The sequence below is a fragment of the Hippopotamus amphibius genome, chromosome 8, assembly GCF_030028045.1.
Source record: "Hippopotamus amphibius kiboko isolate mHipAmp2 chromosome 8, mHipAmp2.hap2, whole genome shotgun sequence".
Lineage (NCBI taxonomy): Eukaryota > Metazoa > Chordata > Mammalia > Artiodactyla > Hippopotamidae > Hippopotamus > Hippopotamus amphibius.
The window spans coordinates 102,485,978-102,510,912 of record NC_080193.1 but is presented as its reverse complement, the minus strand read 5'-3'; the positions used below and the strand labels follow the sequence as shown (position 1 = coordinate 102,510,912).

The following is a 24,935-nucleotide window of genomic DNA, read 5'->3' as shown; positions in this document are numbered from 1 at the left end:
TGTTCCCTGAGAAATCTCGCGATATTTCGTGGTCCTCCGTGGCGGGAGCATACCGGAAGCCAAGGCGCACTTTGCGGCATCTGACGGAAGTGAGGTCGTATCCCAGACCCCTTGGAGGAGAAACGGGTTCGCGCGTCCTACTTGCAGTGTAGTGCGGAGCGTTTAGGCGACCTGGTCTGGTTTCTTGTGGGAAGGCGTGCCCCCTGGTACTTGGCCAGCCGCGGCCTTGAGGGCCGTTGGGGTCTCAGATTTGGTCTGCTTTTACTGGTATAAGAGCTCGCGGCGGGCTGCGCAGCGCCCTGACCCATCCTCACCATGTTGGTGCTGTTTGAAACGTCCGTGGGATACGCCATCTTTAAGGTAGGTGGGAGATTGAGCCGTTGGAGGGGTTAGGCGGGGGTTGGGCAGGAGAAGAGAGGGAAAGACAGAAAGAGAGGATGATGGTGCCCAGGTTCGCGTGGTTGCCTTTTCTGTTCGCCTGCTCTGAAAGGAAGGGGAAGGCTTTGGGCCTGGGAGGCGCATGCTTCGGTGAACACGTGGCCGCGCCGTTTGGGGCGCAGGGTTCAGTAAGAGGATTTGGCCCAGTTAGAGAGATGGGCAGGAGCCGTATTAGAATTTTACAGGTTATGATAAGGAGTTTAGACTTTGTGCTGAGAGTTTTGAGGAACGATTGGAAGGTTTCAATAGAGGAACTTTGTCTTTTAACGAAGTTGCCTTGCTCTGTGCAGAATAGTCTACGGGAGATGGGGTGCAAGAGGGGAAAGCAAGGATATTTTTACGTTAATCTAGTCGAGATGAAGTTGCTTGGATTGAGGTTGATATAGAGGGAAAGAAATATCGGGAGAGAATTAGAAGGTAGAACTGACGGGATTGGCTGATTGAAGAATGCGAGGTTTTGGTGTATGTGGTGGTGGTAGGGAAGGGAAGAGAAGGTTTAGGGATTTGGGGGCTGGGAGTAGGGAGAATGCTAAAGAGTTCGAGTTTGGGCAGTGTGAAGATTTCATTGTCTGTCAGCCGTGGAAATACAGTGGTCATTTCAAGTTTGAAGCCCAGGGGAGAAATCCGAGCTTGAGATAACCAATTTGAGTTCTGATTGTTTTAATAGGGAAAGTTTGAAATTAACTTCAAGCTCCTCAGCAAGGAAGTAATTGAACAGTGGAACATTGATGTAGTAGGGTGCTATTGAGATGTTAGGAATAATGAGGTAAATTAAGTGCTATCCAAGTGTCAAGGCACCCTTGCGCTCCACGCATAAAGACATCGAAAAACAAGTTTTTCATATATGTATTGACAAGGCAAAAAATTCTAGATAAAATATGGTATGTTTCTCGTTATGACTCAAAAACTTACGTGGAATGGGTGCAGAGTCTGGAAGGGTACATACCAATAAGTGTCGATTTGGAGAAGTTTTTCATTTTATTTTCCCCAAGTTTCTCTTTTGACACTTGAAAATATACTTCTGTTTCCATGTTACATTAAATACTTGTTATTTTAGAGAAAACCAATAAGATAATTAAAAACCAAAAGCTGATTTTGCTGATTTTTCCTCTCATTACAGTTGTCTGAGATTGTAATATTAGCAATTTTAAGAGACTTTAAAAGGCTTTAGAGCTGGGGAGCAGGTCTATTAGACCTTCCCCAGCGTTTTGCAATCTTTTCTAAATTCTTAGAGTTTTGCACATACCCCTGAATTGTCTTAGCCAACCATAGTCTGTTATACTTTGAATCAGTGTCTGTGGCTAAATTTCATCCAAATTGATCTTACCTATACTGTCCTGATCTGGATGCTAATAGAGGAGGGGTAACTTTGCACTTGTCTAATGGTGGGGAGGAATTGGCTTAGCAGTTGTATGGTTTCTAGACCTAGATCATAAAGTATAAAGTCATATGATGAATTATTTCTATTAATAAAGAGTATTCCCCATAAAAATAAGTCTTGAGTATTCTGTTGCAGTTTTTAATGTCATTTATCTGCAAGTTACTGTTCAAAACTGTTAAAAAATTGTGGTTTATTTTATGTAACCTAATATTAGAGAAATAACTAAAAGTTTGAATATATTGAAGCATTACTGCATTTGTAAATGGAATTAGCAGTTATTGATTTTTTGTGAATAAGACATACAGGATATTCTGGAATTAGTGGTGGTTGCACAATTTTGTGATAACTACTAAAAAGTAAATTGTACATCTTAAAGGGGTGAATGTTACATTATGTGAAATATATGTGTGTATGTAGATATGCAATACAAGGTTATTAGCTCCCTTTCCCATAATCTTTAAAATTGCTGGGGTGTACAACTGCATTGGTTGCATAGAATTCATACTTGAATGAGAATGCTTTAAGAAAGTTTTTTCAAACTTTTTTTTATTTCAGTTCACAGTAAGGGATACATTGTATATCATGACCTAGCATGTGCATGTATCCATATATACACAGAGATGCAAAAAGAATTTAAAAGTTTCAAAAAATGTTGCTCGTTAGTAAAGTTATATATAAATGCAGAGACAATACCCGAAAGAACTAATATTATTATTATTTGTAGAATATTGCAAAAACTCAAGCCTGTGGCCCTTATATAACATGGCACACAGAATAAGGTTAGACGTCCTTTAGTCTTACTCATCCCAGACCTTTTGTGGTTATACTTCGCAGTATGGTAGCCACTAGCCACATAAAGCAATTTAGTACTTGAAATGTGACCAGTAAAGCTGTGGAGATGTTTTTAATTTTAATTCATTTAAATTCTTAGTAGTCACATTGTACAGTGTGGCTGTATAGCATAGTGTTGTGTGTTCCTTTCTTTCTCAAGAGCTCAAGGAAGAGCTCTTTATGTGAATACCAAAGTTCCTATATAAGATGATTACTAAGCAATATATTTTTCTAGCTTTATTGAATATAACATATACTATAGAAGTCACTTTTTGTAAATGTAAGTAGGTACATATAGTCCTTATTATAGTAAAACTAGCAAACTATAACAGTAGTGCTGCAGTTTTTAGTGGTGACAATAGCTAGATTATTCATTCCATCTTAATCCAAAATGATAAAACTTAAAATGGATTTTGCCTACTGATGTCTCAGATTGTCTTGTCTGAAAATGAATGATTAAAATTTTGAGACAGATGTATAACAGAAAATGTAGTGATTATTTCTGATTTTGTGTACAGACTTCATTAGTAATGTTCTTTTCAGTATGTTGTGCACAAATGGGTACATATAGTAGCCAAGGTTTTGTTTGCCATAACAAAGTCTTTGGAGACCTTTCCGTGATCATGAATTAACATGATTTCATTACATTTCCTTTGTTGCTTTAACTTTAAGAATAATGTCCCAGTTTTATTATCCAAATGTTATCTTCAAATATACTTGTTTTTCAACTAGAATAATGTGAATGAGTCATATCTCGTATTTGGTGCGTGTTCTCTAAACAATCATTGAACTTTGGATATGGTTAACCGCATTCTGAGTAAACTACTTCCAAAAATCACGACTGTTCTGTGAATTTCCTTTAACAAAAAACCAACTTGGAATTAAAGTTTCAGTGCATTCATGAGATTTGATGCAATGTCTTTGAATTCTAAAGTTTTCATGACATGCAAAATAGAACTGCTAGTGGCTTGTAATTTTTTAGTACAAAAACTGCTTTGCAATTATTTACTGCTTCATTACTCTGATTCCTATTTTTCCAGTTCTGTAAATATGTTTGATTCGGCTGTGTGTGGGATTAAATTTAAACAACACAGTAAATTCTTAAAATCATCCTGACATTCTCATCTGACAGAAAATAAAGGTGTTGTGCAACCTTCAATATTGTATTTCTTTGTGTTTTATCATGGAAATATCTACTAGGCTGTAACTGGGTAGTAAGTCTTAGTCTGTAAGTATTCTGTGATATTATGCATTTGATGAAATGTGGCTTATCAGTAAAGTATAATTTTTAATTGGGCAGACTTTTCCCTAAAATACATGAGAAAATATGTATAATATCTATGATACTATATTTTATCAAATATAATATACCATTATTTTACACTGCTAATTAAACTGACCTGCCATCAATTGTAAGACATCCCCATTTCAAGGATGTTAAATATGGAGGGGAATGCATTTTAGAATTGATCCTACCCTAGCTTATACTTGGGCAGTTGACTTATCACATAGTATTGATGAGGGTATAGGAAAATAAGAACTTTTATTCACTCTTGATTTAAGTGAAACTAATAGAAGCTCTTGAAGGCATTTTGATATATGCATCTGTCAACATGCATTTGTTATATGATCATTTAACTCCACTTCCAGTAATTTTTCCTATAGAAATACAACATGTATAAATACAGAATTGTTTATTGTTCTGATGGATAAGTATTTCTGAAGGATAATAAGGGAAATTTAGAAATAACCTAATTATTTATCAGTAAGGGCATACATGAAGGTATATTCATATATAGTGTGATTCTTGTTAAAACCTAGAGTTGTGTTCATGATACATTAGGTGTATAGCATGATTCCTAAAAGTACGCATTAATAAAATGTAGTATAGATAGTCAAAAATTCTTGAAGAACATATACCTAAATGTTAATGGCTGTTCTTCATAGATAAAAGTACCCCTTTTTTCCCTTTGCATGTTAAAATTTCTTACATCAGGATGTGTCTTAGAACTGATGGTATCTTAGTTTTAGAGAAATCCATAATACTTTCATGGTAGGATGATCATAACAATAAATAACAACTAGGCAAATAAATTTTTTTATCTATGAACATGACAGGCTTTGTGAAGTGATTGGGGGCTCCTTAAAAAAGAAAGTTTTTAGCAAATACCCAGATAGATCTGAGTTCTCCAGTTATTCAGTGGGCTACTTGATCTATTAGTTTGACCAAAAATTTATGCTAGGTAAGAAAACTGGTTATTTCAGAGAGAAAAATGGCTTCCACCAACCTTCATTTTGCATGTACAGTTGTACTTGAAGAGTATAGCTATATATGCCTAAGCTGTACTATCTAAAGAAAATTATTTTAAATATTTATTTACAGGTTTTGAATGAAAAGAAACTTCAGGAGGTTGATAGTTTGTGGAAAGAATTTGAAACTCCAGAGAAAGCAAATAAAATGTAAGTCATCTTGAAACTAAGAATTTAGCAGTTAACATTTAGAGGTGTTGTGTTTTGTGTGTTGTCGTGTCTGTGTCCGTCCATCTGTGTCGTTGACTCTCCCCCTTGTTTTGAACTCTACTTCAGGAATAATGCTAGTATGAGCCTAATTATTAGATTCTTTGTTTGGAGCATAGGCCATCTCAACTAATTTGTATTAATTGTAGGCTAGATTGGACAGCACCCAAAAAATCACTATTTTGTAAGATGTTTGAAAGCATAAATTGATGAATTAAGCATAAATGTCTCTTTAAAGTAATAATTGTCAAAGGCATGGGCAGCTAATTGATTTAACTTATAGTTTCTCTAAGTTAGTGCTATTCAGATGTTTTTGAACTTGTCATAATTTATTCATTCTTTATGACGAATATTTCTTAACTCCCTCTGGTATAGTAAAATAACTAGCTAGTAAATCCTGGAAAGGCACACCTGTGTTCCCCAAGGTCTCTGGACAAGAAAATAGAGTATAATCTTGATACCCAGCTTAAGAAATGAGTGGTGGGAGAGAGAGCTGGCTTTTTCTCAAGGTAGTTAAGAAGGCTATTTCACCATCTGTGAATCCAGTTGTGAAATAGCCCATTTGGTGAGTGTGGTCCTAGGAAGGACCCTACTGATCTCTTGATTATGTCCTTGGATGCCAAAGGGCATTTCATAATTCATCTGCCAGTGCTAATAAAAACTCACTAGAATAGAAAGTACTTAAGCTTGCTAGAGTGTTGAACCCAAGGGGATGTTATACTAAACAATTAGAGAAACATGGTATCTGCAAAACCGTGCTTCAAAGTAATTTGTATAATGTGATTGCATTTTTGCGGGTGTTGTACACCTATATGTGCATTTATGCAAATATAGAGAGATATGAACAAATGCCACTTCAGATGAGTGGAAATGGGGGTGCGATGAAGCAGAATAAGGGGAAATAATTGCTTTCTTCTTAAGTCTTTCTATTAAGTGTGCATTTAGGGTACCACCAGGGTGTTCCTGACACGGTAAGAAAACCGTGCTTAAGATAACACTATTTTAGACACAGTGGAGAAAACTAGTTTTCCTTTTTAAAGGGCTATGTGCTTTAGTTGTGTGAGTTAACCTGATTCATTGTTGTCGATGATGTATCCTTGTTGGACCTGAATTTACGTGATCTAACTCAAATATTCGTCACTACCACTGAGACAACAATGGATTAACTGTATGTATTTGTTTTGATATAAAATAATGTTGCCCTGCACATAAGAGAATAAGGAGGAAGGGGTAAAGTAAGAGTAGCAGGAATTAGATCTAACAACTATTTTTTAATGGCACTTGTACTGGATGGACAAGTCAGTGTCATGAGATTTCTGACGTAACAGGGACCCTTACACCTTTTCTTAAGCCACTTTTATGCTGTCTAGTAAAAGGTATCTGTGTCCAGCTTTAAGCAGCAGAGGTTATGTTGAAACTTCATTTTTCCTATGATTTAGATGTGGTAGCAAACCTATTTGTTGTTGTTCCAAGTTTCCTTCAAAACCTACAACCTCTAATAGTTTGGACATTATTAGCCTAATATTTAGAGAAATTGGTCATTTTACAAAGGATGTCTAACTTTGCACCCATGCCCAATGGAAGGAGAGTTCCTTTTATTGGTGTAGGCTTTGGAAACAGTCCAACACCTCTTCTCCTAAATATGTGGCTTTTGTAAAATCAGTGTGCCCACATAACATTTTTTTTTCCTTAATTCTAGAGTAAAGCTGAAACATTTTGAGAAATTTCAGGATACAGCAGAGGCATTGGCAGGTAAACTCAAAGACTAGCTTTTTTGTTTTTTTAAATATTGGTGGTTTGTTATCCTTATTAAAAGATTGTTTGCTTCAGTTGCCTAAGTTAACCCTATTCAATGTTGTCAATGATGCATTCCTTTTGGAACTGAATTTAAGTGATCTAACTCAAATTCGTCACTACCACTGAGACAACATTGAGTTAGCTTTTTTCACTATAGGGCTGGTTTTTCCCCCACATGTGATGAGAGGTGAGAAGTGGTTAAGTTGATCTCCCTGTGGAACCCAACAGCATAATGCTGAAGCACAATTCAGTAAAAGCTGTTCTACAAGGGATCAAGGTAATGTGGCCAAGTACACTGCTCTCTGATCATTTTAATCCAGGGGTAAAGTTGAGAAAGCCAGGATTTAGAGTTGAAATAATAATAAAGCAGGTCTCCAGCTACATGCCATTGTTAGTTCAGAAAAGCACAGTATTATTAAAAGATTTAAGAAAACTACTAGAGATTTGTGTGTGTTTCGGTTTTGGTTTTGGGTTTTTGTTTTCAATACAAAAACTACAGAGAGGCATAAGTTTACCTAAAAGGGGCATGGTTTTTTATGGTTTAGAAGAATGGATGACTGTTATATCCCTCAGCTAGTCCTAGTGATGAGACAGCAGACTTAGAGTAGGGTTTACTAACTAGGCTTGGCTTCAGTAAGCAGTTGGTCTCATAATGTTCTTTTAATGCTAAAGTAAACAAGATAAGATATAAAACACTAATCATGAATTTTTCAGTTCCTTAAATTCTGTATCTCAAATCAGTCAACTACTTGGTGGTATAATTTGAAAATGAAAGATCGTAAGGAAGAATATGGCTTAAAAATAAGCCATAACATTTGATTAAACCAAATAATTTTGTTCACCAGCCACAGGAGAAGGGTGTAATTCTCTTATATAGTGAAAATTAGGAATCTAATTAGGTATGTTGGAATATTAATGGGCCACCCCCAACCTTGGCAGAGGGGTAAGCTGAAGGAGGAGCCAACAATGAGGCCAGTTTTTAAATTTTTAAAAATAGTTCTAGAGCTGCATAGATCAAGTAATTAAAGCCTCATAGAGCCATAAAGCATAAATATGGTAATTTTTTGCCTGGAAAATTTTTTAAAAGATAGTTCTGGGGCTTCCTAGGTGGCGCAGTGGTTAGGAATCCGCCTGCCAATGCAGGAGACACGGGTTCAAGCCCTGCTCCAGGAAGATCCCACATGCCGTGGAGCAACTAAGCCCATGTGCCACAACTGTTGAGCCTGTGCCCTAGAGCCCGTGCTACACAACAAGAGAGGCCACTACAATGAGGAGCCCATGCACCGCAATGAAGAGTAGCCCCAGCTCGCAGCAACTAGAGAGGGCCTGTGTGCAGCAATGAATACCCAACACAGCCAATAAATAAATTAAATAAATAAATAAGTAAATAATTTAAAAAAAAGAATATGTCATTCTTTAAAAAAAAAAAAGATAGTTCTGTTCATCACAGCTTTAAAAATAAGTATGGGTAGAATTTTGGTAATATCCCAAACAAGATTGTGTTAGCTATTCTCCAGCTCTGGGGAGCATTATTCCTATAGATTGATTTGAGTAGCTTCTCCTGGAGTTGTAAAGTGCTGCAGCTCTGACCTCAAGGGGCTACACCCACCCACCCACCCCCCTGGGAAATCTTAGTTCCTCATCCAGGGATTGAGAGATATCTCATTTCTATACCACGCTTTTGGTATTCCTTATTTATTCCTTAAAATAATGGGGAAAATGGCATGCCAGCTGAAAATTTAAGGTCAACCCCACACTCTCACAATCTAAATTCCATGAGGGTTGAGACTGTGTTGTTCACCATCAAATCCCTAGCACAGAAATATTTTTGGGTAAGTGAATGAAAGTAATGAGCTCTGTCAGGAATCTGGTCATGGAAACGTACAATGCCTTTTCCTGTCTATTTTCACCAGAAAGTTGAACATTATCTTATTATTAAGAGAACACAATTCTTTCTGGGAATTAACTTCCTACTCTCAGTTATAAGGCAGTTTTGACATAACAGAGCCAAAACTAAATGATTGTAGATGTCAGGGTATACATTTAAAACCTGGAGCCTAAGAAAGAGTCCAGGGTGTGATGTCAATTTATAATGGTCTTGGAAGTGAAAATGTGCCATTTGCATGGCAAGGTTTATTTTTACTCTTGGTCAGACTTTCAAGTTTCACATCTTATTTACAAACAGCCACAGTAAAATTTGGGGCCAGCCTAAATTTGGATGAAGGGGGAGGACTTCTGAGGGATGCTGAAAGGTGGCTAATAGAGAAGAGGAAAGCTTTAGCTTCCTCTCATCCCTGTCACGATCTCTGTATACCATCTTTTTAAATACATATTATGAAGAGTGATTAATAGGGTTTTTGATAAAGGAAGGATGAATGTTTTTAAATATTAGAATGGATCTACAGTAGGAATGTTTTACTTTTAAGAAATCTTAAAGGCGAGCACTAGGTTAAAGTGTGAAAGTAAATGATAGGGAAGATTGAGAGCTAGAAGCAGGATATTGAATAAAATTTTTTAATTATAAAAGATTAAACGCTTGTGAGGAAAATATAATTATTAGAGAAGTGTAAATTGGAAAGAAGTCAATGTTTTATAATATGTAAAATGGTAGAACTCAGCAGAAGTAGCTTGAATCTTAGCTTCTTAGAGTGTAGAGACCTCTGGAAGATCTGTGTGGTCGCCAGATGGTTTTTGTCCTCACCTTTCATCTTCCAGATAGCAAATGAAATGGACTTGAAATTCAAATGAATGGAAATTTGGTCAGGAGGAAAGAGCAAGTGCCTGACTGATTACGCACAAATTGCTGCCTGACCTTAGAAACTGTGACAGACTTCCTGCCAGGAATACTTTTAAGTGCAGCCAAAACTCAGACAGATATCTAGAAGAAGAGATATTAGTATTACTTAGTTCATGTGGGTCCAGAGGATCTGAGTATAGGTCTAAGGAAGGGTGGTAAGAGTTATAAAGTAGCACATTTAGAGCCTGTCAAAAATGAAAACAGTCTCCAAATCAAATTGGCTGCCTTCGGTAGTAAGTTCTCTATCAGTGAAGATTTATAAGTAGAGGCCCGTTGAGACATCTGGATCAAGGATTAGCAAAGATAAGACTTACACTCAGACATACTTACGCTATGCCAGAACCTTCAAAATGAAAACACTCCTTTTTACGGGATTTTTATGGTGTTTCACAATCCAGAGCATCAGGCCAGTTGGTCTATAGTGACATAGGAAAGTGAATCTTTGTCATTCCAAAACAGATTGTTTCTAACAACTTATGATTCTGAGTTCAGAAGGATCATGTGATGTAAAGAAAGGAATGCTGGATCTGGTTTAACAGTTCTGGAGTGGAAATGAGGTTGGGAAGATCAGATGAGATTGTGAAATGTGTAACGTTTATCATTTCATTTCAGAAGTGATATTAATTTCAGCTCTTTAGAAAAAAAGTGGGGTTTTTTTTGGTTTTTGCTTTAATTATAAAATTTAAATAAGATCTTAAGCTCTTACAGTTAAAATTTTGAGTTCACTCTCTTGTTTTTCATCCTAAAAAGCATTCACAGCTCTGATGGAGGGCAAAATCAATAAGCAGCTGAAGAAAGTTCTGAAGAAAATAGTTAAAGAAGCCCATGAACCCCTGGCTGTAGCTGATGCTAAACTAGGAGGCGTCATAAAGGTAAAGTTATAATTTTCTTTTATGGCTGCTAATCAGAGCTCACCATACAGCATAGTGACTACAAAACCTAGCCCTTGTAATGAGTTGTTTATCATAAGTTCTCAAATTTGAATACTTGATCTTTTCTCCTATACTGCATAGTAATTGGTTTCCAATATGATTATCAGAACTGAGGCTATACAAGTAATGCCTCAAATGATAACACTTTATTTATATCCTGCCATATTTTTGTTTAGCAACATTTTTTCCCTTTCAACATAAATGAAGTCATGAATTTCTATTCGTGTCAGGTAATGATGTTTTCAATTATATCAGTCTGTCTTCATCCTTTGAAGTGCCCATGAGTCTTAATTTATATTTTTCTGTTAAAAACATTAAATTTTAGCATAATAAACATACACACAGAAAGGCACACAGGACAGCAAATTGCTGACTGGTGGGATTATGAATATCTTTAATTTTTTCTTTTCAGTTTCTCCATTTGAAAAACTGAACACTAGGTATCAATTGTATACATACTGAATATTTGTTTCTTAAAAATATGATGCACCATATACAATTTTGCATGCCTGTCATTTGCATTTGGTGAAATAGAACTGTAGATTTATATGGAGTTAGCAGATAACACTGCAAAGTGAAAAAAAAGGAAGGCATGCAGAACAAATTCATCCGTTTTGTGTTAAGTGTGTAAAAACTTAAACTGTGTAATGATTTATGTATATGTGTACATATATGCATTAACATTAGTATAGATTTGGAAGTACTTCAGGGATCCTAACAGTAGGGACAGGACCCAGAACTTGTGCTTTTCATTCGGTTCCCTTCTCTGTCTATAGTACTAGTGATTAAAATCTTCTGTGTGTATTACCTTTACAATTTTTATAAGAAAGTAAATAATATAAGATAGTAAAAGATCCCTCAAACCAACAAAAAGAACAAAACTACTAGGTTAAATTCCGTTTATCTGTTTATGGCTTTTGATTCATGTAGACAGGCTGCCTTCTTAGAAGCTTATTCCAATTTTGACTTCTACCAACAGTATATTCAAGTGGTCTTCCCACAAACACAAGAAACTGCTTTTATGAAACTGAGAAATATATATATTTAAATCAATGCTATTTTAATATTTAAATAATTTTAAGAAAAGTTTAGTTCTTTTCTTAATACAAATGTTCCTGTTCTTATAGGAAAAGTTGAATCTCAGTTGTATCCATAGCCCTCTTGTTAACGAACTCATGAGAGGAATCCGTTCACAGATGGATGGATTAATCCCTGGGGTAGAACCGCGTGAAATGGCAGCCATGTGTCTTGGGTTGGCACACAGGTGAGATTTACTGGAAAATAGTCTTCTTATCATTTTAATTTAATGAACAGTTATATAGCACATGTGCGTTCGAGTCATGTTACAAATACTATCTTAATGCTCAAGAATCTTACGAGGAAGGTAGTAATGGTATCTTCATTTAGCAGATGAAATTGTCAATACAGCTGGTAAGTGATGAACCCATAATTTGAACCCAGGCAATTTGGCTTCGTTTTTTGGGCTCTAAACCTCATGATAGCATTCGATGCCACATTTCTTGGGCTTTCTTTTCTCTTTTTCATCTCTTAAATCATTTGCTACCATTCCATCTACTTGCCATCTCCCTGAATTTTCTCATCTGCTAGTGATCTCCTATTTTGCTTTTTTGTGTGTTGCTTATTTTACTGATTTTCATTGAGTTTTTTCTTAAGTTTTTGTGAGGCAAAGAGAAACATTAACCTATGTTTAACCAGAGGTCCATTAGACCAGGAATTTCTGCTATATTGTGATATATATATATATTCCTGAAAACCTTGGCATTCTGTGAAATTGCACTGCAGTAATAGCATTTCTGAAATAAAAATAAAGTTAAGGGTAAACCCCTCCAAACCTGTGTAACTTTATAACGCTAAAGAAATGAAACACTATGGTAAACAAAGGACTGGACCTTTGAACAAGTAAAATATGAGCATAGATTAATGAAAGGGTTAAAAGTGAGTTATAGAAATGAGCAAAATGCACAAAGGTCGGGGAAAACCTTGTAATAAACATTTCTAAGAACAGATAGCTAAACTGAATTAGGGTCCAAATTTAAGATTAATTGGCATTGTGCACAGCAGTAGTTCTCAATCAAGGGCAATCAGATACCCCTCAGAAGGCATTTGGGGTGAGGCCAGGGATGTTGCAACACATCTGACAGTGCACAGAATAGACCCCATAACAAAGAATAATGAGGCCCACAGTGTTGTTAATGCCAAGATTAAGAAACCGTAATGTATAATGTTGTTCCTGCATGGCTTTCTTCTTTACAGGTGTTAGAGTGCTGTATGTTTTCTTCCCAATGGCATAAAGTATTAAATATGCTACAAAAATCATGTATGAACCAGTATGACATGGACTACACAGTATTACCCTGTTTATCATTCATAAATGTATTCATGTTACAGAAATGTAGGTTATAGCAGGACAGATGTATTATTTTCTTTCTAAATGCATATTTTTGGATCTTCAATATTGTATTCTTGTTTAGCTGATTTTCCCATGCAGAAAAAAAGTAAACAGTGTACTCCAGGAGAGGATTCAGGTAAAAGTTTTTTAAAGATGTTAATTAAATGCTTTTCCTAAATGCTATTTTAATAATTTATATTTTCCCCCTTCTCCCCAGCTTGTCCCGATATAGGTTGAAATTTAGTGCTGATAAAGTGGACACAATGATTGTTCAGGCAATTTGTAAGTATAGTACATGTGAAGTCTAATCTGTCTCTTTGTCATGGTTTTTTTTCCCTGCTGTTAAAATTGTATCTTTTATAATTATTGAGGGAAAAAAAGACCAGCTAGAACTTTCAGCAAGTAAAGTAAATAAATTGGAAAATGCAGAATAGAAAAAGGAAAAACTAACTATAATTTGACTAGGTGGGGATATACGCATTACATTGTTAATGTAAACCGATTGATTTTTCTTTTTCCGTGAAAAAATGATAAAACCATAAGTGAGACCTGTGGTGTGTTTTATTTTGCTTTTTTCACTTGTCTTGTATACAGTAGACCATTCTCCCTTGTCATTGGGTGATTTTTGGACGTCAAAGTCTTAACAATTTCCAATTCTAAAAATCCCTTTAAGCAACAATTTTATTTCTAGGTGTATATATCCAAAGCATTGAAAGCAGATACTCAGATACTTACGCAGCTATGTTCGTAGCAACATTATCTACAGTAGCCGAAAGCTGAAAACAACCCAAATACCCATTCACACACGAATGGATAAATAAAATGTGTATGTGAGGGTGGGTCAAAAATTATCCTCACTCTGGGTGTAGAATTTATAGATGTTTTAATATAACCGGAGTGCGAATAATTTTTGACTTTTCCTCATAGATACAGTGGAATATAATTCACCCTTAAGAAGTTCTGATACATGCTACAATGTAGGTGAATTTTAAACATTATGCTAGGTGAAATAAGCCACAGGTAATATTGTGTGATTCAACTTATGAGGTACTTAGAATAGGCAAATTCATAGAAATGAGAGTAGGGGATGATGCCTTAGTTATTATTTCATGGATATAGGGTTTCAGTTTGGGTTGATGGAAGAGTTCTGTAAATGGATAGTGGTGGTGGTTGCACAGCATTCTGAACTTGTGTCACTGAAATGTACACTTGACAATGGTTAAAATGGTGAATTTATATTTCATCACAAGTTTTTTAAAAATCCTTTTAAGTTCCTATCTTCTTTTTCATTTTAATCTACTGCAGCCCTCTTAGATGACTTAGATAAAGAACTAAACAACTACATTATGCGTTGTAGAGAATGGTATGGCTGGCATTTCCCTGAATTAGGAAAAATTATTTCAGATAATTTGACATACTGCAAGTGTTTACAGAAAGTTGGTGAGTAACTTTATCCTTTAAGGCATTGAAAATAGCGATTTATTTAAATTCTAAAACATGAGTTAACAATTTTTTTTTTCTCCCCAGAATTTTTTTATGTCATACGTTTTGGAAGTATAGCCATATTAATGTCTTTTAGAGTTGAGAAACAAAATTAACTTTGATTTTGATGGCCTGTGCAGCAGAGAACATGGTTCTCTAATTTGGTTTTTATTGAAATGGCTTCTTATAGTGAATGTGTCCCAGTGACATTGCCATTAATGACAACTGTGGACTCGGGGGTATCCTGAAATATATTAATAATAATTAATATTTAAAATAGTATTGCTATCTGTATTGTTAGTGTTAAGTTGTATACTGTTAGTACAGTAATATTATTAGTAGAGGAGCCTGGGGATTGTTAATAAATGTGAGTTACTTGGCCCATGTTATATTATCTTATTACTACCCCCAAGAATTCATGGCCCTTGCTTCAGCATAACCTTAGCTACAAATTGTCTATCACAGTATTGTAAGTCCTATTCCATGGTGTATTTTGGTTTTTTTGGTTATCTGTATTTTTTTGGAGGGAGGTGGAAGGGAGAGATTTTAATCTCTAAAATCAAGCCTTTATATAAGGAAAATTACTAGGTCGGACTTGTTCGCTTTTTGTTTTGTTTAGGCACCCTTTTCATTGGCTTATCTCTACTTTTTCTTTTGAGTATTTGGTGGATTTTATATAATTTGTTGAAGAATGATTCTCCCTCATCCTCTGCAAACATTCCATAGGCGATAGGAAGAATTATGCCTCAGCCAAACTTTCTGAATTACTGACAGAGGAGGTTGAAGCAGAAGTGAAAGCAGCTGCAGAGATATCTATGGGAACAGAGGTTTCAGAAGAAGATATTTGCAACATTCTGCATCTCTGCACTCAGGTAAACTATACACATAAAGAAACTAGTTGTGATGGTATCCGCTCTGTAATTACTGATGGCAATGATGATTTTTAAATGTATTGTTCACCTGATAAATAAATATGAGGGTGTTTAGTCACTACCTCATCTGATGCCATCTTGATTTATATACTTGGAGGAGAAAATACCTAGTAAAATGAAGTTAAAAGTGTACTCTCTGTTTATACTGTTAGCATTATCTGAATAATAAATCCATTAAAAAGGCAGAGAAGTATAGCTTGAGTTATTTAATTCTGACTTTATAGCCTGTATTTTTTTTCCTTCTCATTTGAAGATAGCTATATGAGAGTCACAGAGGATGACACGAAAGTCTAGCCCTTGGGGTTTTGTTTTTTTTTTAAATAACAGTAATATTGATTAACATTATTTTTAGGCAGTGTATTAGGTTGTTTCCATATATTATCTAATAAAATCTTCACAACAGCCCTTTTATAGGAAACTGAGGTAAGAAATGGTTTATTTTCCCAGGGTTGTACAACTGCTCTATGATAATTTGGGACTCTGATGTTTTAGAGATGTGAATTTTATACTGTTCTTACTCTTAAGCCATTTATGATTTATTCATTTTGTTCCCTGCGCTAGGTGATTGAAATCTCTGAATATAGAACCCAGCTCTATGAGTATCTGCAAAATCGGATGATGGCCATTGCACCCAATGTTACAGTCATGGTTGGGGAATTAGTGGGAGCACGGCTTATTGCTCATGCAGGTGATGATTTTAATGTAATTTGTAAACATGGGTATTGAGAGTTGAGTTGTTTTCTAGGTAGAATTTCTTTTCTGTTATCTTTAAACTACAGTTATTAAGTAATTCTAGGAAATAAATAGAAGTAAATGGACCAAGTGTTCAATGATGATTTTTATTTATATGCCTGATTTCCTTTCGGATAATGAAGGCATCTTTAGTCACTACCTCTTCTGAGAGACACTTGTGGTCCACTGTCAGTAGTTTGTTACGGTTAATTCGAACAGTCAGATGAGTGCAGGAGTATGAAATCATTTAGTATAGGCTTACCTCGTTTTATTGTGCTTTGCAGATACTGTGTTTTTTGTTTTATTTTTATAAATTTGTTTATTTGTTTGTTTTTTTATTGGCTGTGTTGGGTCTTTGCTGCACACGGGCTCCCTCTAGTTGTGGCGAGTTTGGTGGCCCTGTGTAGAGCGAGTCCATCAGCATCATTTTTCCAACACCATTTGCTCACTTCATGTCAGTATGCCACATTTTGGTAACTGGGTAACTCCCACAATGTTTCAAACTTTTCCATTCTTATATTTGTTGCATTGACCTTTGGTCAGTGATCTTTGATGTTACTACTTACACCTTGCTGAAGGCCAGTATATGTTTCTTGGATTTTAAACATGTATCTAGTGGTTGAGTGACTGTATTAATATTGATGTTTTCTGGGGAAATCCTTCACAGTCCAGTGGTCAGGACTCTGTTCTTCCACTGCTGGGGGGCCTGGGTTTAATCCGTGGTCGGGGAACTAAGCTCCCACAAGTTGCTTGGCAAGGCCAAAAAAAAGACTTCGTTTGTTTTAAATTGATGTTTTCTGACAGAAAATCTGTGCAGCATATCTAACAAAGCATCAACTTTAATACCTCTGCTTGTGGTGTTAATGGATGAATCACAAATGCTGAGGTATCAGGAATTTGGGGTAATTCCAGACTACAGAATCCTGTATTATATCAGATTTTTATTCACTCTGGTGGCTATAATGTTAAGACTATAGGTTTTTTTAATACATGGAATTTTGAAATACTTGGAAGTGCATTCCTGGTAACTGCTTATTTTCTTTTGAAGGTTCTCTTTTGAATTTGGCCAAACATGCAGCTTCTACAGTTCAGATTCTTGGAGCAGAAAAGGCACTCTTCAGAGCCCTCAAGTCTAGACGAGATACCCCTAAGTATGGTCTCATTTATCATGCTTCCCTTGTAGGCCAGACAAGTCCCAAACACAAAGGAAAGGTGAGTTATGGTTTTCCTGGAGTAGGCCTTTTTTTTCTCCAAGCAGTTTTCCTCCTATTGTATTGTAGTCAGTAAATCTTCCTATTGTTTCTTTTCCATCAAATAGAGAATGGTGAATTCTTTAAATAACACTATGTACACTGAAAGAAAAGGTTAGAAGAAAGTGTTATTGCTTGCCATTTTACTGTTTTTCTAGACTCCACCCATCAGTAAGGGTTGGAGATGGCACATCAAAAGTTTTCTGTGTTGCGTGAAACCAGTTTAACATCAGTGTTTATGATCTACAAAAATAATAGTACATACACTGTGCTAAACACTTGATAGGACTTAGGTGAATCCTTTTAATAGCCTAATGAGTTGTAGGTGTCTTATTTTACAGAGGAGGAAACTGAGGCTTAAAGTACGTTCAGGCTTTTTACAGGATACATAGTTCAACAGAAACTGAAATTTTATAAAATTTAGAGCAGTGTGATGAGAGAAGTAAAGGGTTTGGTAAAATAAAATGTTAATTAGCTTGCGGGGGGGCATACTTAATCTGGATGATCTCATGGTATAGGACTAAATGACACATAGTAGAGACTAAAGGAAGATGGAAGAATGGTTTGAGCTTATTTTAGACATGAGCTACTACAAGATCTTTTCATCCACCAAAATAATGGCGGTTATATATGTAACCAGTTAGCCATCATATTGTGGTGAAGATTCAAATAGAAGATAAATGGCTTGAGTTGTATGATTTACAATACTTTTGTAATTCCTGATTTTAAAAAAATCCTAGAGTGAATTGTAGAGTCAATGAGTTATCTGTAGTGTTCTCATGAATAAATTATTGAGAGAATTTTTTACTTCTCATCTTGGAGTGTAGTTTGAATGCCTCTAACTTTAAGTTCTCTAATAGATTTCTCGGATGCTGGCTGCCAAAACTGTTTTGGCCATCCGGTATGATGCTTTTGGTGAAGATTCCAGTTCTGCGATGGGAGTTGAGAACAGAGCCAAGTTAGAGGCCAGGTTGAGAACCTTGGAAGATAGAGGGGTAAGAACCACGTCCTGCATATTGCAGGAATGTTACCTGTCAAAAGTTAATAAACTATGAGTAGTTTATGTACGTTTTTATTTCACCTGCTAACCAGATTTATTTTATGATACATTTCAGTATGCCTAATATATTCTTTTTGTGCCTGCTATTAACAATTTCCCTAATAAATACTAAGAACTGACATACTAGCAAATATATTGTTTAAAATATCATGCCTTAGAAAACTATTAATTTTTCTTTTCTTAGATACGGAAAATAAGTGGAACAGGAAAGGCATTAGCAAAAGCAGAAAAATATGAACATAAAAGGTGAGTGAGTACATTTAGGGGAGCATGAATGAACGATTTTTGCTTATTCAAATGTTAATTATTGACAGCATTTTTTCTTGTTAAAAAAAAGCAACTAAGTATCCCCCTAATTTATTTTTTTGCCATTTACAGTTTTCCATACTCACTTGTAGTTTTTAATCATATATAGATTTTTTACATTGTTGTAATAAGTACACATAATATATTTGTTTTGGCCTTTTTCCTTTCTTAATATTTAACTTACTCATTTCCAGACATTGATAATAAATATTTTTCATTCATAGTTCCTATACAAAGTCCATTCAGAGTTAAGCCACCAGGAAAGATATCTTTTTAAAAAAGAGTCAAAAGACAAAAGAAAAGTCTAAGAGTGGCTAAAAGCATGATAAGTATTCAGACATCACTATGAAATTACAAAAGATACTTGTGGGGACAGGTGTTTTGTTATTTGAGATAATATTCAATACTCATGAGGCTGTGATGATGGAAATAGAATATAGAAAACAGTTTTGACAGTATGTGTCAAGAGCCTTAAAAACATTTCTGGTTGTTAACCCACAAACTGTGCTTTTAGGACTCTTAGAATCCTTTAATAAAATCTTAGAAGTGGTCAGGGAGAGCAGTATATAGTAACATTTCATTATAAATATGTATTTATATATGTTTTTTAGTATACACATTCATAAAATTTTTTTCCTTTATTCTGGGAAAAAACCAAATATATTCAGTTATTAGTATTAATTAACATTTACTTTTATATTGTGAATTTTCTGAGCTCTCTACAATGACCATATATTTTGTAATTTTTAAAGCCTGATTTGTTGTTAGTTGAAAAAAATGTGGATTTTTTTTTTTTTTTTTTTTTTTTAAGAAAGTCAAAAGTTTAATAACATGTCCGGGAGATACCCAGAAGAACCTAGTCACTGCTTTGTTTCTTAACTTATAAATGTTTTAACCTATAAAAGTTAACAGCCATGAGCCTACAAGACAGCTTAATAGAACATTCCTTAGCTTGTTTTGACCTGTTTTTTAATGTTCCCATGCCGTTATGCTTATGAATAAACACATGTGCTTAAAGCCCCAGTTATGAGGTTTAGTTCACATTTTTGTCATTCGGTACTTTAATTTTTTCTTTCTACTTTGTTAGAACAAAAGCAGGCATTTGGGTTTTAGGGAGTCTATCCATATGTATCCCTTCTTATTCTTCTGCCTCTTGGAATCTTGTGATGGAGTGTTCTGTATTAAATTTGATTTAGGGTTTTTCTTTTGTTTTTCATTGAATTGCCCAATGTTCTAAAACTTGAATTGGTCCAGTTTTTACTTTCTAATGTAATCATTTGGTGTAAAGAGATTTCCTCTATTTTTTCCCCTATGCTGATTGACTTTTTCTGTACTGTAGTCACTACGTTGGTTACTAAATCAGGGTTCATTTAGCTCACTACTTCTCTTGAAGTGTGGTTGACCTACCTAGAAAATACTGACACCTCTTTACCTTTTGGAAACTTTTAACTTTCATAAACTGCCCTAAAGCCACTAAAATGAAACAGCGTTGTATGCTTATGTAAGTATTACCTAATGGTGTTTCCTTTAAATCTCTTTAGAATTATTTGATTACATATATTTGTGGAGATTTTCTAAAATTCTATTGCTCTTTCAGTGAAGTGAAGACTTATGATCCTTCTGGTGACTCCACACTGCCAACCTATTCCAAAAAACGCAAAATTGAACAGGTGGACAAAGAGGATGAAGTTATTGAAAAGAAGGCCAAAAAAGCCAAGGTTAAAATTAAAGGTTAGTTTGAATTTTTTCAATGTCATTTATACTCTTATTCCTTAAGAAGTACAGAATTCCTAAGTCTTGGGAAAGTACATGCCGTTGAACTTTATTGTGAAACCACCCGTATTGAAAGTTAATGGTATTTTAATAAACTGTCATGTTCTCTGGGGATAGTTAGGATATTGTTAAATTGTTTCAAAGAGGACTGTGAGAAGCGTCTCTTGAATATGTAGCATTATACTAAGTGTACCAAAACTTTAGTTTCTACCGTGTGAACTATTTTGAGAATCAGCTTAAAATAGAAGAAAAAAAGGTATGTGGTTTTTGAATTAGTAGAAATATTTTTGCTGTAGTTGAGCATAGAATTGATGCAGTGGTACTTTTCTTCACTGTTTCTATTACATGGAAAGGACTAAAGTAATAACTGGGTAGCCTGCCATCAGAATAATAATATTTAATAGGTGCTCTCTAGTGAACTAGGCTCTCTTGCAAAGTTGGTGAGTTCCCCCATTTATTAGCTGCACCTGTGTTGAGTGCCTACCAGCTGGTCTTAGCACAAGAGGCATGGCCAATTGAATTTTTCGTTTCTAAATAGCTTAGTGGTCAGAAGTACTGTCAGCAGTATGGATTTATGCCCTGGGTGAAGAAAGCATAAACAAGGTACTTAACTCCTGTGTTCCTCTTTCCTTACTGGACAATGAGATCCCTAAACTCATTACTAGCATTTGAAACACCCAACTCCAGATTTGATTCTTCACATGTATGTTCATTAAGCTTTTCTGATTTATTTATTATTTATTTAATCTATCTATCTATTGGCTGCGCTGGGTCTTCAGTGTGGCACACAAGTTCTTTGTTGCAGCTTGAAGCCTCGGTAGTTGTGGTGCTCAGGCTTAATTGCCCCATAGCATGTGAGATCTTAGTTTCCCCAACCAGGGATCAACCTGTGTGCCCTGCATTGGAAGCTGGATTCTTAACCACTGGACCACCAGAGAAGTCCCTCGTTAAGCTTTTCACACTTAACATTCCTAGATACTTGCCACTCCCAATCTGTTGTTCCATAATATTCTCCATCTTATAAATAGCAATCCTAGTTACTTTGACCTTTAACATTGACTTTTCTTATAACTCAAGCCTGTACTCAAGCCTGTTCTGGCAGCAGATCCTCTTAATTCTACTTTGAAAGTGTATCTAGAACCTAACCACTTACCATATGCATCACTGCCATTCTTAATATAGCAGCTTCAGTGGCACCCCCGTTAGCTCTCTGATCTAATTCTACTCCTTGCTCACTCTGCTCCAGCTACACTGGCCTCCTTGCTATTCCATGAACCTGCCAACTCTCCTTCTCTCCTAAAATAACCGTAGCATTTGCTCTTCTTTTTACCTGGAATATTTTCCCTCAGTAGATGCTTCACTTCCTTCCCTCTTTTAGATATTTGCCTGCCTGTCCTATCTAAAATGTCCACATGGGGACTAAGAATCCTCTTGCCAGTGTAAGGGACATGAGTTCAATCCCTGGTCCAAGAAGATCCCACATGCCGCAGAGCAGCTGAGCCCATGTGCGACAACTACTGAAGTGCCTGCGCCTAGAGCATGTGCTCTGCAACAGGAGAAGCCAAAGCAGTGAAGAGCCTGCCCTCCACTCGCCGCAACTAGAGAAAGCCCATGTGCAGCAGTGAAGACCCAATGTAGCCCATTAATTAATTTTTCAAAATAAAAATAGAATTAAATGTTCATATGTATTGCCCTCCTAGATGTTCCTCTTCCTTCTTTATTTTTATCCTTAGGAATGTTTACTGTGTAAAATATTTTATAGCATTTCTTTCCTTCTCTTTTTTTTTGTGTGTGTGTGGGGGGGTGTCTCCATTCTACTAAAGTAAAGGATTCATAAGGGCAGGAATTTTTGTCTGTGTTGTACCTTGCTATATCTCCAGTTGTCTAGGATAAGCCCTGGCATATAGTAGGTACTAAATAAGTATTTGGTCAGTGATTTTTTTTTTTTAATACATTTATTTATTGGCTGCGTTGGGTCTTCATTGCAGTGTGTGAGCTTTCTCTAGTTGCGGTGAACAGGGGCGTCTTTGTTGTGGTGCTTGGGCTTCTCATTGGGAGGCTTCTCTTGTTTTGGATCACGGGCTCTAGGTGTGAGGGCTTCAGTAGTTGTGGCATGCAAGCTCAGTACTTGTGGCACACAGGCTTAGTTGCTCCACAGCATGTGGGATCTTCCCAGAACAGGGCTCGAACCCATGTCCCCTGCATTAGCAGGCAGATTCTTAACCACTGTGCCACCAGGGAAGTGTCCCTGGTCAGTGAATTTCTAATGATCGCTACCCATTATTGAGTCCTCATTCTAATGTGCTGAGCATTTAAGCTAAATATTTTGCATAAGTTTTCATGTGTTAAATTGTTAAATCCTAGAAACAGTCCAATGAGATAGATGTTACTAAATTTTATAAGGATGAGGAGGTTGAGTTTATAGAGGTTATTAAATGACTTACTCATCATTTCAACAGGTTGAATAAACCCAGGTCTCCTAGCTCCAAACACTTAATCATTTCTAATATAATTGACTAGTCATGATCATGAGAAATGTACATCTCTGAGCTTTATATCATTTGTAAAGTTAGTAGTATTATACTAGGTAAATATTTGAAGGAGCTTTGCAGTTATAAAATTATTTAATAAATATTGGATAGTTGACCAGAATGACAGGAAAAAACTAAGACTCTCAAAGGGGTTTTGAGGGAGAGAAGTCTGACACAGTGTTAATTGTAGTATCTTTACACTTAGTTGAAGAAGAAGAAGTTGTAGAAGAAGTAGAAGAAGAAGTAGTGCAAGTGGTGGAAGAACAGGAGACATCTGTGAAGAAGAAGAAGAAAAAGGACAAAAAGAAACACATTAAAGAAGAACCACTTTCTGAAGAAGAACCATGTTCCAGCACAGCAATTGCTGTATGTTTATTTTTAATTACCAATACTTTATTGAAATGGGCAGGGTTTCCATGTTTTATTCTACTCTATATATTAGAAATGAACAGGTTGTTTTTTAAAAATGGTTTTATTGATGAGGAAGTGAAAATAAAACAACATTGTTGTGTTTTATATTATAAAAGGCCATTTCGCAACCCTAGAATATTATTACAAAATGGGTTTGGTTTGAGGGTGGAAGAGAATATCATTTGCTACAGATCATAGAGGTGGTTTTTAGATTTTAGTCTTTCCTCCAAACTTGTTTTCAAGGGAAATAAAATAGACCTACTTTGCTTTTTTATAAGGAAAAGTTATTTTTAAGCACATACATTTACAGCTTTTAAAAGCATTCTTGTTGGTTATTTTCAGAGTCCAGAGAAAAAGAAGAAAAAGAAAAAAAAGAGGGTTAATGAGGACTAATGGAAGGAACCATTCTTTCAAAGATTTCATAATTGAATCACCTGGATACATCATGCTTAAGATGCAGTCAGAAATATACCAGAGATGCTCTCTAAAGTAATCATGGGAGGTTGGATGGAACAAAATGATTAACCATCGATAGCATTTCATACCTATTTGTGTCTTGACATGACTTCGAATCAACTCTGTTAATTTTATTGTGTCATCATTTGTTAGAATATTTGTTGTACAAATAAAAATATTTTCTTTGTATTCTTTGCCCCTGGTGGGGCAAATTCTGTGAATTCTGTATTTTAGGTAGAGAATTTGCGGTCATTTCTGTATGTTATTTAACGTTTGATGATTAATATTTCGATAATTATACCTAAAAAGTGAGAGTTGTGAACCATTAATTTGAAACTTAGCATTTTGGAAGGGAATAATTAGATGGCCCAATTTAAGAATCCAGCTTTAATGTGTTTCTCTTGCCTTTTTGAACTGCCTTCCATTTTTCTCCTATCTTTTTATTATTGTATTTAAGTAAAGCTGTCTTTTGCGTTCAAAGTTTTAAAATTAGGTGAGCAAACTTTTTGGTGTCTCTTCAGGAAGAAAAAAATTGTCCCTAACTCTGTTTGCATTTCTGAAAGGTGCAAGAAAATCATTATTAACCTAGACCCTGATTTGTTTTTAAAGTAATCTAAAGTGACTTTTTTAAAAAGACTGCCCTGGTTGCTCAATGCTTAAGGATCCGCCAGTCAATGCAGGGGACATGCGTTGGACCCCTGGTGGGGCAAGATCCCACATGCCACAGAGAAAATAAGCCCATGTGCCACAGCTACGGAAGCCTGCGAGCCTAGAGCCCGTGCTCCACAACAAGAGAAGCCACAACGAAGAGTAGCCCCGGCTTGCCACAACTAGAGAAAAGCCCATGCACAGCATTGAAGACCCAAAAGCAGCCCAAAATAATAATGTAAATAAATAGA

General features: G+C 35.7%; 1 protein-coding gene and 4 non-coding genes across 8 annotated transcripts; all 5 read left to right on the top strand.

The window, feature by feature from the left end:
* The first annotated feature begins 112 nt into the window (after positions 1 to 112).
* On the top strand, positions 113 to 24,225 carry NOP58 (NOP58 ribonucleoprotein). 4 transcript variants are annotated; one of them, XM_057745492.1, is made up of 15 exons: positions 122 to 360; positions 5,034 to 5,110; positions 6,867 to 6,919; positions 10,512 to 10,633; positions 11,821 to 11,957; positions 13,321 to 13,385; positions 14,409 to 14,543; positions 15,312 to 15,457; positions 16,079 to 16,205; positions 17,298 to 17,461; positions 18,360 to 18,494; positions 18,744 to 18,805; positions 20,463 to 20,596; positions 23,375 to 23,535; positions 23,923 to 24,225. In XM_057745492.1, the coding sequence occupies exons 1-15, from the start codon at positions 316 to 318 to the stop codon at positions 23,971 to 23,973; spliced, it is 1,614 nt and encodes a 537-aa protein (XP_057601475.1). In that variant the 5' UTR covers positions 122 to 315; the 3' UTR covers positions 23,974 to 24,225. The 4 variants fall into 4 exon arrangements, with proteins under 4 accessions (XP_057601478.1, XP_057601475.1, XP_057601476.1 ...); XM_057745493.1 differs by lacking the exon at positions 122 to 360 and adding an exon at positions 7,122 to 7,241; XM_057745494.1 differs by lacking the exon at positions 122 to 360 and adding an exon at positions 7,060 to 7,241.
* LOC130859741 (small nucleolar RNA SNORD70) lies at positions 6,241 to 6,329 on the top strand. Its single transcript, XR_009055295.1, has one exon. It is a non-coding gene; the product is annotated as a small nucleolar RNA SNORD70 (small nucleolar RNA).
* On the top strand, positions 7,016 to 7,102 carry LOC130859740 (small nucleolar RNA SNORD70). The gene has a single exon (XR_009055294.1). It is a non-coding gene; the product is annotated as a small nucleolar RNA SNORD70 (small nucleolar RNA).
* Positions 15,511 to 15,596, top strand: LOC130859750 (small nucleolar RNA SNORD11B). The gene has a single exon (XR_009055301.1). It is a non-coding gene; the product is annotated as a small nucleolar RNA SNORD11B (small nucleolar RNA).
* On the top strand, positions 16,340 to 16,423 carry LOC130859749 (small nucleolar RNA SNORD11). The gene has a single exon (XR_009055300.1). It is a non-coding gene; the product is annotated as a small nucleolar RNA SNORD11 (small nucleolar RNA).
* Positions 24,226 to 24,935: the final 710 nt, after the last annotated feature.